Here is a 14,481-nt window from a genome sequence, read left to right as displayed (position 1 = left end):
GCTTTAATGTTTTAATCTATAAAATGAAGGAGTCTCTTTTAGCTTTAAATTTTCAGTTTTTAATTCCTTTTTTGTTTAAAACAGTGACAATTGTTTCTAGGAATGTTTTTCCCTTTATAGTCCTCATCATATTAAATGTTTTTTTCCCTTAACCAGGCATTGCAGTGGTGCAGAATGGCTGACCTCAGTCTTGCAGATGCGTTAACAGAGCCACCACCAGAAATTGAGGAAGAAATAAAACGGGACTTTATTGCTACCCTGGAGGCAGAGGCCTTTGATGATGTTGTGGGAGAAACTGTTGGAAAAACAGACTATATTCCTCTCTTGGATGTTGATGAGAAAGCTGGGAATTCAGAGTCAAAGAAGAAACCATGCTCGGACACTAGCCAGGTTGAAGGTAAGTAATTAAGCCTAACTGAATTTTAGGTTCAGAAATTAGATTAGGGGTTATACTTTGGGTCATAATCTTAAAAGCTTTGAGGAAACGGAACTGACTTTTTAGCATAGGCTAGTGTGTTTCTTTTTATCTAAACTTCTTTGTTAGAGACCAAGGAGGTACGTTCAGTACCCATTAGTTCTTTGGTTGTATTTTTGTAGTTTTTATGAGAGAAGTTGATCTCCAGTCCTTCTATTCCGCCATCTTAATCCAGTACCATTAGTTCTTAAAGCTGTAGATTACTCTTAACCCTAAAGTTTTTTCTGTAACATCTCCACTATTGTTTAATCTGCCTCTTAATTTCCTCAATTAAACTGTCTGTTGTGCCTTTTCTTTGGGTTTTTTGTTTGTTTGCTTGCTTGCTTGCTTTTTAGGGCCTCACCCAAGGCATATGGAGGTTCCCAAGCTAGGGGTCTAATAAGAGCTGTAGCCACCAGCCTAAGCCAGAGCCACAGCAACACAGGATCCGAGCTGCGTCTGCAACCTACACCACAGCTCAGGGCAACGCCGGATCCTTAACCCACTGAGTGAGGCCACGGATCGAACCTGCAACCTCATGCTTCCTAGTTGGATGTGTTTCTGCTGCGCCAGGACAGAAACTCCTGTGCCTTTTCTTTAAAAGTAGCTTTGTAAAAGTTAGATAACAAGGCTTAATTTAGACTAGAGTCAGATGCCACTTGTCTTTGAGAGTAATCCCAGGTCAGGATTAAAAAATGGATTAAATTCTTTAAAAGAGAATTTCTACTTTTATATATTACTGGATCAGATTTGCTAACATTTGATTGAGGATTTTTGCATCTGTGTGCATGTGGGGTATCGGTCTGCTGTTTTCTTGTGAGACCTTTGTCCAGTTTTAGAATTGAGGTCATGCTAACATCCTAAAATGACTCGGGGAATTCTCTTGTGGCACAGTGGGATTGGTGTTGTCACTGCAGTGGCTTGGGTTGCTGCTGTGGCGTGGGTTTGATCCCTGACCCTGGAACTTCCACACGCTGCTGCTGTGGCCAAAAAAAAAAAAAAAAAAAAAAATTGAGAACTGTTTGCTCTTATTCTCTTTTCTAGAACAGTTTGTAGATTGATGTTTTCTTCTTTAATATTTGATAGACTTTGTCATTGAAGCCATCTGGGCCTGGAGGTTTTTTTCTAAGTAAAAATTTTACTTATTGATTTACTTATTACTGTATTTTGGCTGCCCCGGTGGCATGTGGAAGTTCCTGAGCCAGGGATTGAACCCACGCCACAGTTTCTAAGGTTATTCTTCTAGCAACTTTTAGACGGATAGTATAATATTATCATGAACTATTAGACACTATGCCATATGTTGTATCTTCACGACTTACTTATAGCTAGAAGTTTATACCTTTTGACTCCTTTCACCTACTAGCCCACACTCCACTTCTGGCAACCGCCTAAAATAAGGTTTTAATGTTGTAAATTCCCCCCAGTCATAGTTGTAGATTTGTCCCATAGATTTTGATATATTTTTAATTTTCATTCAATTCAAAATATTTTCTAACTTCCCCTATAAATTCCTCTTTGACCCATGAGTTATTCAGAATTATGTTGATTTCTCAATATTTGGGGAATTTTTTTAGATACTTGCTGTAATTGATTTTTGGTTTAACTCTGTTGTGGTCATAAGACAGCCTTTGAAATTTCAGTTTATTTCAACTTGTCAAGATTTGTTTTACAGTGCAGAACATGGCCTTTTTTTGTGGCCAGTATACTTGAATAATGTATAATGCTGTTACTGTGTGGAATATTCTTTTTTTTTTTTTTTTGGCTGTCCTGAGGCTTATGGAATTCTCAGGCCAGTTATCAGATCAGAGCTGCAGTTGCAACCTAGGACGCAGCTGCAGCAGTGCCGGATCCTTAACCCATTTTGCTGGCTGGGAACCCATGTCCCATCACGCCAGAGCTGATCCTGTTACGCCACAGCAGAAACTCCATGTTTTATGTTTTTTGAAGATCTGTTATCAAGTGCATATGCATTTAGATGATGTCTCCTTGATGAACTGACCCTCTTACCATCCCTCAGTATTCCTGGTAATATTATTTATTCTAAAGTCTAATTTTTGTCATATTAATATAGATACCCCAGTTTCCTTTTGATTAGTGTTTGCATGGTTATGTCTAACTTCTTCCACTTTCAGAACATTTCCTTTTCTTTCTTTCTTTTTAATTTTTTTTTCTTTTTTGACCGCACACATCAACATATGGAAGCACCCTAGCCAGAGATTGATTCCAAGTCACAATGTGACCTATGCCACAGCTATGGCAATGCCAGATCCTTAACCCATTATGCTACAGTGGAAACTCCTGGAACATTTCTTTTTTACTATTTAATAATAGTGGGTGTCTTAGAATATAGACGGCTCTTCCTTTTTTATTTAACCTAAAGAATGCTGTCTTTTTATTAGCATCTTTAGATTTTATATTTAATGTGACTATTGATATGGTTGGATTTAAATCTGTCATTTTGGTAGTTTTCTATTCCATCTGTTCCTTTAGTCTTCCTTTTTTGTCTGCTTTTAGATTAAGTGATTACTCATTATGATACCATTTTAATTCTAACATTGGTTTATTATATATTTCTTTTTAAAATTGTTTTGTATTTGACCTAGTTTATAGTGTACATTTTAGGTTTCTTTCAGTTTGCCTTCCAGTAGTATTCTGCCATTTCATGTATAGTGTAAAATTTCATACAAAGCAATAAATGTCCAATTCCTTTCTTTCTTTCCTTTTTTTTTTTTTTAAGGGCTACACCCAAGACATATGGAAATTCCTAGGATAGGGTCTAATGGGAGCTGCAACTGCCAGCCTACGCCACAGCCATAGCAATCCTGGATCGGAGCCGTGTCTGTGACCAATACCTTAGCTCATGGCACCGCACTGAGCAGAGCCAGGGATCAAACTCTTGTCGTCATGCATACTTAGGTTTGTTAGTGCTGAGCCACAACTGGCACTCCTCCTCTTTCGTTTTTTGTGATATTGTCATAAATGTAGTTTGGTGTGTGTTAGTAACCTTCATTACTAGATTGTCAATTAGGTTATCAATTATCTTTTAGAATGAATAAAAATATGGAAAAGAAGCTTTTTATATATATACTCTGATTTTTACCATTTTGGGTATTCTTTATCCACCATATCTGTCTAGCACCACACTCTTTCTGCCTTCTTTTAACATTTCTTTCTTTTTTGTCTTTTGTCTTTTTAGGGCCGCACCGTGGCGTATGGAGGTTCCCAGGCTAGGGGTTGAATCAGAGCTGTAGCCGCCGGCCTACACCACAGCCACAGCAACGTGGGATCCAAGCTGCATCTTCCATCTACACCACAGCTCACGGCAATGCTGGATCCTTAACCCACTCACTAAGCAAGGCCAGGGATCGAACCTGCGTCCATGGATACTAGTGAGGTTCGTTAACCACTGAGCCACAATGGGAACTCCTATCTTTACTATTTTTAATTTCTAGCATTTCTTTTTGACTTTTAGAGTTTCTGTCTCTTTGCTGAAATTATCTATCTGTTAATGCATATTTCCATCTTTTCCATCTTTTCCATTAATATATTAAATCATAATTTTTTTTTTTTTTTTTTTTTTTTTTTTGGTCTTTTTTGCTATTTCTTGGGCCACTCCCGAGGCATATGGAGGTTCCCAGGCTAGGGGTCAAATCGGAGCTGTAGCCACCAGCCTACGCCAGAGCCACAGCAACGCGGGATCCGAGCCGCCTCTGCAACCTACACCACAGCTCACGGCAACGCCGGATCCTTAACCCACTGAGCAAGGGCAGGGACGGAACCCGCAACCTCATGGTTCCTAGTTGGATTCGTTAACCACTGCGCCACGACGGGAACTCCTAATCATAATTATTTTAAATGTCTGTCTGGTAATTTGAACAGCTGAGTCATCTCTCAGTCTGATTATTTTGTCTCTTTATTGTTAGACTTTTTATGTGTATCTTAATTTTTTATTATTTTTTTATTTTTTGTCTTTTTGCCTTTTCTAGGGCCACTCCCTCGGCATATGGAGGTTCCCAGGCTAGGGGTTGAATTGGAGCTGCAGCTGCCCACCTACGCCAGAGCCACAGCAACACAGGATCCAAGCCTCGTCTGTGACCTACACCACAGCTCATGGCAACGACGGATCCTTAACCCACTGAGCAAGGCCAGGGATTGAACCTGCAACCTCTTGGTTCCTAGTCAGATTTGTTAACCACTGCACCACGATGGGAGCTCCTGTATCTTAATTTTTAAATAAATGCTGGACTTTACATGTAAAACAGTAGAGACTGGGATGAAAAAGTATGCACAGAAATGGGCATGTCTCTTCTTTTACTGAGTAATTAAAGAGTTGAGTCAATTTAGGCCCCCAGAGCCGAGCTAGGTTTGGGCTTTATTGTTGCTATGATGGTCCGCAGCTACTGGCTTCAAATGCTTCTGTTCCTTGTGCTTATTAGAATAGTTACTGAGATGTTGGAAGGTTTTTCTCAAAGTTCTTGTTCCACTCTCAGCCTTTGGCCTTCATTTTGCACCTATTCCTCAGAAGGGTCTTTCTCCATGCTCTCCCCTCCCTTATCAGAAGAGCACTAGCCTAGTGGTGGGCAGGAGTTTTTGGTTTTTGGTCTCAGTTTAGGCTCATTCCTGTGTGCATGCATCTCACAGTTGAGTCTTTTTCTTAGTAATGTTATCCCTCTTATGTTGATGGGGTCTTCTAAAAGTGTAGGAGCCTGGGCTAGGCCTTTTTCCAGCTCTTTCACTAGGTTAAGAGGGTATTTTCTTCTTACTCTTCCCCAGCTGAAGTGAGTCTTAACTTAGCCCTCCAGCTGAAAGGGTTTTGAACTCCTCCCCCAGCAGCTTAAAGCTTTTGTTTTCGTGGGAGAGAATGGTCCCACGGGAAATGGCTTTGTGCTTTTCATTTAGTGGAGGCTTTTTCCAGGTCTGCACCACTGAGAGAAGTTCTCTCTGGTGTCCTCCCTCCTGCCTTCGGTCTTTGTTGTGAGCATCTGGTGGACATCTGTGGAGACAGACCTGCAAGTGGGTATGAATTCCCTTTGTGTCTGTGGATCCCAGGGACCCTTTGCTCATGTTAGCTTTCACTTAGCCTTTAGCAAGTCATTAAACTTTTTAGTTGAATTCTTCTCATCTGCTTTCGTGGCCCATGGCCTGTGAGTCAAAGGAGAGCCGTTGTTTACCCCTCATGTCTCCTTGAGGGGTTTGTCTTTCTTTGGATCCTGTACTGCTTGGTTGCCCTGAAACCTCAGCTCTCTGGTAAGTTCAAGTTATGATTTTGTAGTTGATCTATTTTTTTGTTGTTATTGATAGGGCGGGAGTGACATTTTTTCCAGCTTTCCATAGCCTGAGTGGAAGAAGAACTTCTGCTTTTTATGTATGCTTTATTTGGAAGGTGGAAGGGTGACCACAAATTTTAGAAAAAATATTCTTGAGTTTAAAATCAAATTACATCCATATAAATATTTACTCAAAGAAAAAAAATTGGATTCCTTAATGGAAAATAGGAATGTCTGTTCTCTTTTAATTCGTAATGGTCAGTGGAGTCATTTATCCTTTGATTAACCTAAAAGGAATACTTTAGTTGGAAGAAAGGAAATGGTTCAGAATAAATATTTTAATAACCTGAGTTATGGCTGAGATACTCTTCCCATCCCCACTCACTTACCCTCATCAGTCATAGGTGGAGGAAGCTTGCTGCTTTTCGTTGAAAATTTTCCTTTAACTGTGCATTCCTCCCACTGCCTGGGACTCAGCTTAGGTGCATGAGGATAATGAGTTGGTAGCAGTAGATAGTCTTGTAGTCCATCTTGGGCTGCTTGGTCCATATACCAAGAACTTGACCCAAGAAGAGGAAAGTTTTTATTTATTTATTTAATTTTTTAATTTATTTCACTTTTTAGGGCTGTACTCGTGGCATATGGAGGTTCCCAGGCTAGGGATCTAATCAGAGTTAACAGCTGCCGGCCTATACCACCGCCACAGCAATGCCTGATCTGAGCCGTGTCAGCGACATACACCACAGCTCACAGAAACGCCAGATTCTTGAGCGAGGCCAGGGATTGAACCTGTGTCCTCAGGGATGCTAGTTAGATTCGTTTCCACTGACCCAAGAGAGCAACTCCAGAGGAGAAAAGTTTTTTAGAAACTGTTTTGCTTATTAAGAATTTCCCTGCTAATATTTTAAATGTGTCAATTACCTATAATTAACAGCTCATTGGCTTGGGAAGGCTGCTCTAGAAATTGATTACTGGTTACTCTAGGAAGGACTGACTGACTAGAGCATAGGAGTGGGAGAGAGACTTATTTTTGCTGCGTATCCCTTTGGACCACTTGGATTTGTACACATATATTTATTAACCTATTCAAGAATAGTAATATGGAATTTATAATATAACTGAATTATAAAATTTGCATTTTTTCCCATACCACCTTGTTTATAGAAGGCTTGGCTCAGGATAAATGGGAGGAGGAGAGGTGGCTTGAGACATTGAAAAAGAAAGAGCTTCCTTATTTGGTTTTGTAGAAATCTGGTGCAGCGAGTTGTCAGTGAATGGGGACTTCTTTGCTATGGGTCTGATTTTTTTTAACAGATTATCAGATGATGGTTTTTGCCAAATAATAGGTTTTATGCTTGTGTTTATTCTAAATAAAATGTCTTTTCTTCTGAATGCTTCAGAAATGATGAGAGGGCCCTAGATGTAGATTAATTTTATTGTACATCCAAGTTGAGATTGGTTTTGTTGGTTGAGATTCAATAAGTTATCACTGGTGCTCTTGATAGGATTTTACAGCAGGCTCACTTAGGCCCACCATTGGAAATTTATCAACCAGATTCCTGCATCTAGATATAGAAAAGGCAATTAAATGGGTTATACGTAATAGAACTCTTTGGACAATGTTTGTTTAAATTTCTTTTAATTCTTACATGCCCACCCTTAATACCCTCAACTTTACAGTGAAGGGGAAAGAAGGCGGAAAAGACTTTATGGCAGAAGTAGGAAATGTTGCTTTTTCTCCCGCAGATTCAGTGCTTGCCCCAAGCCTGGAAAAAATGATTTTGCTAAGAAACTTAAATATAATTTTTTTAAGTGTGAAGTGGTATTTCAAATTCACAGTGTGTGCACTCAGGGTGCTTGTGGATAGGCCTTTTCTGCTTTGCTCTCTCCTGGTTAGTTTTGAATCTAAAAATATTTTTTTTCTAGCATTGCCTCTGTAAAACACCTGAATAGCCAAATATTAATTTTATAGAATGCTTGTTACCTTGCAAAACAGTTCTCAAGATACTTTTTCATAATGTATATACTACTTTGTTTTCCTTCAAAAATTGTTTTCTTCCTGGAATTCCCTTGTGGTGCTTTGGGTTAAGGATCCCCCAGCATTATCATTGCAGCAGCAGCTCATCCCAGGTCCAGAAACTTCCACATGCTGTGGGTGTGGCCAAAAATGTTATCTTCCTAATACTGGTTCATTATCAGATCTTTATGGCTCTTTTTCTAGGCTAGGGAAAGAAAAAGAAGCTTTCTCTTGAATATGAATAGCAAAACAGTAATACCTTTTGTGACTCTTGTTCATTCAGAACATTGCCACAGATGTCTTTTATTTATTTATTTTTTATGTATTTTTGTCTGTTTATGGTCGTATTCACAGCATATGGAAGTTCCCAGGCTAGGGGTTCAAATCAGAGCTGTTGCTCTTAGCGTACGCGACAGCAGCAGCAAAATGGGATCCAAACCGCATCTGTGACTTACATGGCAACTCACGGCAACACCAGATCCTTAACCCACTGAGTAAGGCCAGGGATCGAACTCACGTCCTGATGGATCCTAGTCTGGATCGTTACTGCTAAGCCATGGCGGGAACTCTACCAAAGATGCTTGAATGAATATCTAACACATAATCGATCCTAAACACAGATAGTTGGCAAATTTGTGGCCAAGCCACTTAGTTTTTCTGTACTTAGAGCACTTATGAGGTGGATAGGATACTTTCTCTCTGACATTTCAGGAGGTTTTTGAGGCTAAGAACTTGTTTCTAGAGAATATTTTAACCTAGACAGTGGTTCTCAAAGTGTGATCCTTGGACCAGGGTATCACTTGGGATCTTGTTCAAATTACAATTCTTAGGCAAACTCTGGGAAATAGAACTCAGCAATCTGTGTTTTAAGAAGTCCTTGCAGGTGACTCGGGTGCTCGTTCAATATTGAGAAACATTGATCCTAGAGAAAGGGCCAAAGTAAATCCTGGGAAGGATGGTAACTAAGATAACTGCAGAACTTGCCCTGATTACTACGCTGACAGGGGCATTCTGTTGTGGAGCTTCATGAATAACTTCATTGGCCACCAGAGGGCAATGTTGGCATAGGACTAACTTTTGTATAAGAAGGCCTTGCATTGAGATTGCTGAATCCCCACCCCAACACTTTTTTTTGTTTGTTTTTTGTTTTGTTAGTGTCTTTTTTTTTCTTTTTTTTTTTTTTTTGGTTTTGTTTTGTTTTTTTTTTTTTTTTTTTGCTATTTCTTGGGCCGCTCCCGTGGCATATGGAGGTTCTCCCAGGCTAGGGGTCAAATCGGAGCTGTAGCTGCCAGCCTACGCCAGAGCCACAGCAACGCAGGATCCGAGCCGTGACTGCAACCTACACCACAGCTCATGGCAACGCCAGATCGTTAACCCACTGAGCAAGGGCAGGGACCGAACCCGCAACCTCATGGTTCCTAGTCGGATTTGTTTTGTTAGTGTCTTGATATGGAATCTCAGTTCCCGGACTAGGGATTGAGCCCTGGCCACAATGGTGAAAGTGCCAAGTCCTAACCACAGGACCGCCAGGGAACTCCCTGAATCTTCCCCATTTTGCCCAAAGTAGACTCACCATGGCTCTCTTCTTCACAGCACACATGCCCTCCCAGTTTGTTGCTGCTTTTCTTCTCTTCCAGATTGACTGTAGGACTCTTTGGGGGGTAGGGGAGGAATTCAGCAGAAGCAAATCTGACTAGCATCCATGAGAACGTAGGTTCGATCCCTGGCCTTGCTCGGTGGGTTGAGGATCTGGCGTTGCCTTGAGCTGTGGTGTAGGTTGCAGATTTGGCTTGGATCCCGTGTTGCTGTGGCTGTGGTGTAGGCCAGCAGCTATAGCTCCGATTTGACCTCTAGCCTGGGAAGCTCCATAAGCCACTGGATTGGCCCTAAAAGGACAATAGAATAGAATAGAATAGAATAGAATAGAATAGAATAGAATAGAATAGAATAGAATAGAATAAAATCTCTGCAGGAGAAGAGATAAAAAAACAAAATAAATTTGAATATCCTTATATCTCAGATCATGTGATTAGTTTAAAAGCATTGTTATTTTCAATGCTACATGTATTTAATTGAGAAAGTTTTCATTTCATGAGATGGGAATTTGCCCTTCTGGGAAGTCAGTCAGTGAATGAGGGCTTATCCAGTAATGCAAAGCTTTTTAAGGACTAGAGCCCCAGCCTTATCTACAGAGGAGTGTGCAGACCTTTTTCATACCCTAAAACCTAATTGTGGCGTTCCCGTCATGGCTCAGTGGTCAACGAATCTGACTAGCATCCATGAAGATGTAGGTTCAATCCCTGGCCTTGCTCAGTGGGTTAAGGATCCAGGGTTGCCATGGGCTGAGGTGTAGGTCTCAGAGGCGTCTCGTATCCTGCGTTGTTGTGGCTGTGGCCAACTGGCAGCCATAGCTCTGATTTGACCCTGGCCTGGGAACCTACGTGTTCCGTTGGTGCGGCCCTAAAAAGCAAAAAATTAAAATAAAAATAAAAAACATAATTTTGTTGTTGTACTGTTGTTTTTATTCTTCTCTCCTGAGCTTAGATTTTTCAATCATTGGGTGTTCTATGTATTGTAGAATAACTGTCTCCTTTTTATTTCCCTCTAAATCTCTTGTGTTACTTTTATTTTATTCTGGTAAGTTTTTTATATCTTAGTCTCAAATTATTACCTAGTCTAGTAACGTCATTTAAATAATTTTTATATAAGGCAAAAGTAAATTAATTTCATCGTTCTCTTGAGGTTACTTTGTAGTTTAGTGATTGATCTGCAGTTGATCTATAGTGGGTCTGCAGGTAAGTCAATTTATAGTTGATTAGTCTACAGTTAACAAACAATGGGAATAATAGTAGTTAACATTTACTTACCACTAAACAGTTGCCACAGTGCTGCCTCCAGCGTTACTGCATTTAGTCCTCATAATAGCTGTGGGAGGAACATAGTATCCCATCTTTCACACAGGCTATTAATAAGGTTTAGAAAATAAAAGGGAATTGCATTTGATCATTTAGTGAATAGTGAAAGAACCGCAGCCTGAATCTAGATCTCATGATTTGAAACCCCATGTTCTTTCTCTGAAACCATACCACCTTCATGAATGCATACTTTCTGCTTGATTTAATGTGTCATAGATATTATTTTTCAAAACCGAAGATTCACATATTTAACTCAAAAGGCAGAATTATTAGATATAGAAATATATTTTGGAAAAATAAAGGAGAGTTTTATTTTATTTGCATAAAGAGCATGAATTTGAGGACTAATTCATATGAATTTGAAGTCATGAAGTCTTCCGCTTTCCTCAACCATTATTTCACATCTTCTCCTCTGTTCAATCTTCCAGCACTTGCTTTCCTGTTCATATTCTTAGTTGATGATTTTTAGAACAGGTGATCAATAAACTCATTGTCTTTTTTTTAGGGCCACACCCATGACATATGGAAGCTCCCAGACTAGGGGTTGAATCAGAGCTGTAGCCTCCAGCTTACACCATAGCCACAGCAACACTGGACCCAAGCCTCATCCGTGACCTACACTGCAGCTCGAGGCAACACCAGATCTTTTAACCCACTGTACGAGGCCAGAGATCGACCCATGTCCTCATGGATACTATTTGGGTTTGTTACCGCTGATCCACAGTGGAAATTGCACATCTCATTTATTTAAAATTTTTTTTTTTCTGAGAAGTTCCCATTGTGGTCCAGCTAGATCCTTAACCTGCTACACCACTGAAGTCCATGCCTTCCTTTAGCAGTCACCAGTAATGTTCAGTGTATTTTTTCCCGTATTTTTTCTGATTATTTATGCCTGGTGTTTTTTATAATGCTATTATTTCATATTTGCTTTGATTTTTGTCTTATCATGTCCCTTGTGTACTAATCTTCCCATATTAGTACACAAAGAGCTACCTCATTTCTTTTAATAGTTACATATTATTTCACAGCTTACTAAATCTCCTGGTAGGCCTTTGTTTTAAAAACAATGCCATAATAAGCATCCTGTTTATACTCATTTTTGAATACTTTTATGTCTTTTTGTGAACTTACAAACCTAAAATGGATTGTTGAGTTGAGCTGGTATTTCAAAATTTGATGGACTGCCAGATTTTCTCCTGCAAAGGTTGTTTCAATTTATATGCCTCTAGTGGTGTATTAGAATACCAATTTTTGTACAACTTTGCCAACATTGGCTATTAACAAATTTTAAGAAGACTTTATCATTCATGGCTAAAAGATGGTATCTTTTATTTTTAATAGACATTTTCCTATAGATTGCATTTTATTTGATTTTTTTTGCATTTTAAATTGAGGCAGATTAATATACTTTCTTTCCTGAGCTAGAAAGAAATAATTTTTTAAGCTTATTGTGTGAGGATAAAAGGCAAGTTATTCCAAATATATTCTAGCCCATATTTATATCCTAAATATGGGCTAGATCATATTTGGCACCTCTCTGGATAAGTAAAGCATAGTATGTGAAGCCCTTGAGTGGTGTGTGGTGAATGCTGGGTATTTAATAAAAGCCTGTTTTCTTTCATTCCTTTATTTTTCTTTTCTTTTTTTTTTTTAATGGCCACTCCTGCAGTATATGGAAGTTCCCAGGCCAGGGACTAAATCTGCAGCTGAGGCAATGCCAGATCCTTTACCCCACTGCTCCGGGGATCGAACCTGCACCTCTGCAGCTGCCCAAACCGATGCAGTTGGATTCTTAATCTACTGGGCCACAGTAGAAATTTATTTCTCCTTTTTTTTTTCTTTTTTTCTTTTTTTTGCCTTTTCATTCTTTTAGGGCCGCACCTGTGGCATATGGAGGTTCCCAGGCTAGGGTCTAATTGCAGCTGTAGCCGCCAGCCTATGCCAGAGCCACAGCAACACCAGATCTGTGACCTACCCCACAGCTCATGGCAACGCCAGATCCTTAACCCATTGAGGGAGGCCAGGAATCAAACCTGCAACCTCATGGTTCCTAGTTGGATTTGCTTCCACTGCACCACAATGAAACTCCTGCCTTGGATGTATGTTTTAAATGGCCCTGTGTCCCAGAAAGTTGGACAGTGTAATTTTTTGGCTTCCAAAGTAAAATCTTGAATTTTATATTTTAGTAACTTATGTTCTAGATTTTACTTGTCTTATGAAAAATATGTCTGTGAGATTCTTAAGAGTGATTTGTAGGAACCTCCTAGGTTGGCAGGCTGACTGGCAAAGCTAGGCAAGTTGCTGAAATATTGGATATAGTCGGAGCTTTCAGAAAAGGTTATTCATGTAGTTAATGCAGTCACAGTCAAGATCCCATTAGGGTTTTTTTTTTCTTTGTATAAACCAACCACTGGTTCTAAAATTTATACGGAAAAGCAGAAGACTAAGATAACCAAAACAATTTTGGAAAAGACCTCATTTGGAAGACACATAGCCTCATTTCAAGAGTTTATACAAATACAGTAATTAAGACAGTACAGTACTGGCAAAATGAATAGATTTATAAGGCAGTGGAGGAGTTCCCGTCGTGGCTCAGTGGTTAACGAATCCGACCAGGAACCATGAGGTTGCATGTTCCATCCCTAGCCTTGCTCAGTCGGTTAAGGATCTGGCGTTGCCGTGAGCTGTGGTGTAGGTTGCAGACGAGGCTCGGATCTCACATTGCTGTGGCTGTAGCGTAGGCCGGCAGCTACACCTCCAATTTGACCCCTAGCCTGGGAACCTCCATATGCCCAGGGAGCGGCCCAAGAAATGGCAAAAAAGACCAAAATAAATAAATAAATAAATAAAAATAAGGCAGTGGAACAGGAGAGAGAGTCTAGAAACAGACCCAAATGTAATATGGTCAATTGATTTTCTGGAAAAGGTGCAAAGGAATTAATGGAATAAAGGAACAATTAGATGTCCGTATAGAAAAACATGAACCTAGACCTGTGTCTTAAACCAAATAAAATTTTTTAACTCCAAATGTATCATAAGCTTTGATTTGAAAACTATAAAACATCTAGAGGCAAACATAGTAGAAAATCTTGTCATCTTGGGTTAGGCAAAACATTTCTTAGATACTCTACAAAAAACATGGGTGCCTAAAGGGAAAAAATGATAAATTAAACTTCATCAAAATTTAAAACATTTGCTATTCCAAAGACACAGTTAAGAAAATGAAAGTTAAAAAAAAAATGAAAATACACTTTCTGCATGTATTTTCTTGGAAAGTACATTCATGAGTTGCAGAACTCAACTGATAAGGGTCGGTATTCAGAAAAATAAAGAATCTTCAAAAATGAATAATAAAATACAGGAGTTCCCATTATGGCTCAGTAGAAACTAATCTGACTAGGAACCGTGAGGTTATGTATGGGTTCAATCCTTGGGCACCTCAGTGTGAGCTGTGGTGTAGGTCACAGACTCGGCTTGGATCCAGCGTTGCTGTGGCTGTGGTGTAGGATGGCAGCTGTAGCTCTGTTTGGACCCCTAGCCTGGGAACCTCCATATGCTGTGGATGCCACCTTAAAAAGAAAAAATAGGAGTTCCCATCATGGCTCAGCAGTTAGTGAACCCGACTAGCATCCATGAGGATGTGAGTTTGATCCCTGGTCTCCCTCAGTGGATTAAGGATCCGACATTCCTGTGAGCTATGGTGTAGGCCAGCAGCAACAGCTCTAAGACCCCTAGCCTGGGAACCTCCAAATACCATAGGCACGGCCTTAAAAAGACAAAAAAGCAAAAAAAAAAAGAATTTGAATGCTGTAGAAATTAATGACT

General features: G+C 39.7%; 1 protein-coding gene across 36 annotated transcripts in view; it reads left to right on the top strand.

The window, feature by feature from the left end:
- MAP4 (microtubule associated protein 4) overlaps positions 1-14,481 on the top strand; it is a 171,719-nt gene that overhangs the window by 60,072 nt on the left and 97,166 nt on the right. For all 36 annotated transcript variants that reach the window (XM_084988107.1, XM_084988106.1, XM_021070601.2 and 33 more), the window contains exon 2: positions 157-397. In XM_084988107.1, the coding sequence (XP_084844233.1) occupies positions 175-397 (223 nt within the window). In that variant the 5' untranslated portion in view covers positions 157-174. The remainder of the gene's footprint in view (positions 1-156; positions 398-14,481) is intronic.

Source organism: Sus scrofa, chromosome 13, assembly GCF_054392235.1.
Source record: "Sus scrofa isolate SSC_HxYL_T2T_F1_AM1 chromosome 13, Sscrofa_HxYL_maternal_Yorkshire_Landrace_v2.0, whole genome shotgun sequence".
NCBI classification, from domain to species: Eukaryota; Metazoa; Chordata; class Mammalia; order Artiodactyla; family Suidae; genus Sus; species Sus scrofa.
The sequence above is the reverse complement of the archived record's forward strand: the minus strand, read 5'-3'. Positions and strand labels throughout refer to the sequence as shown.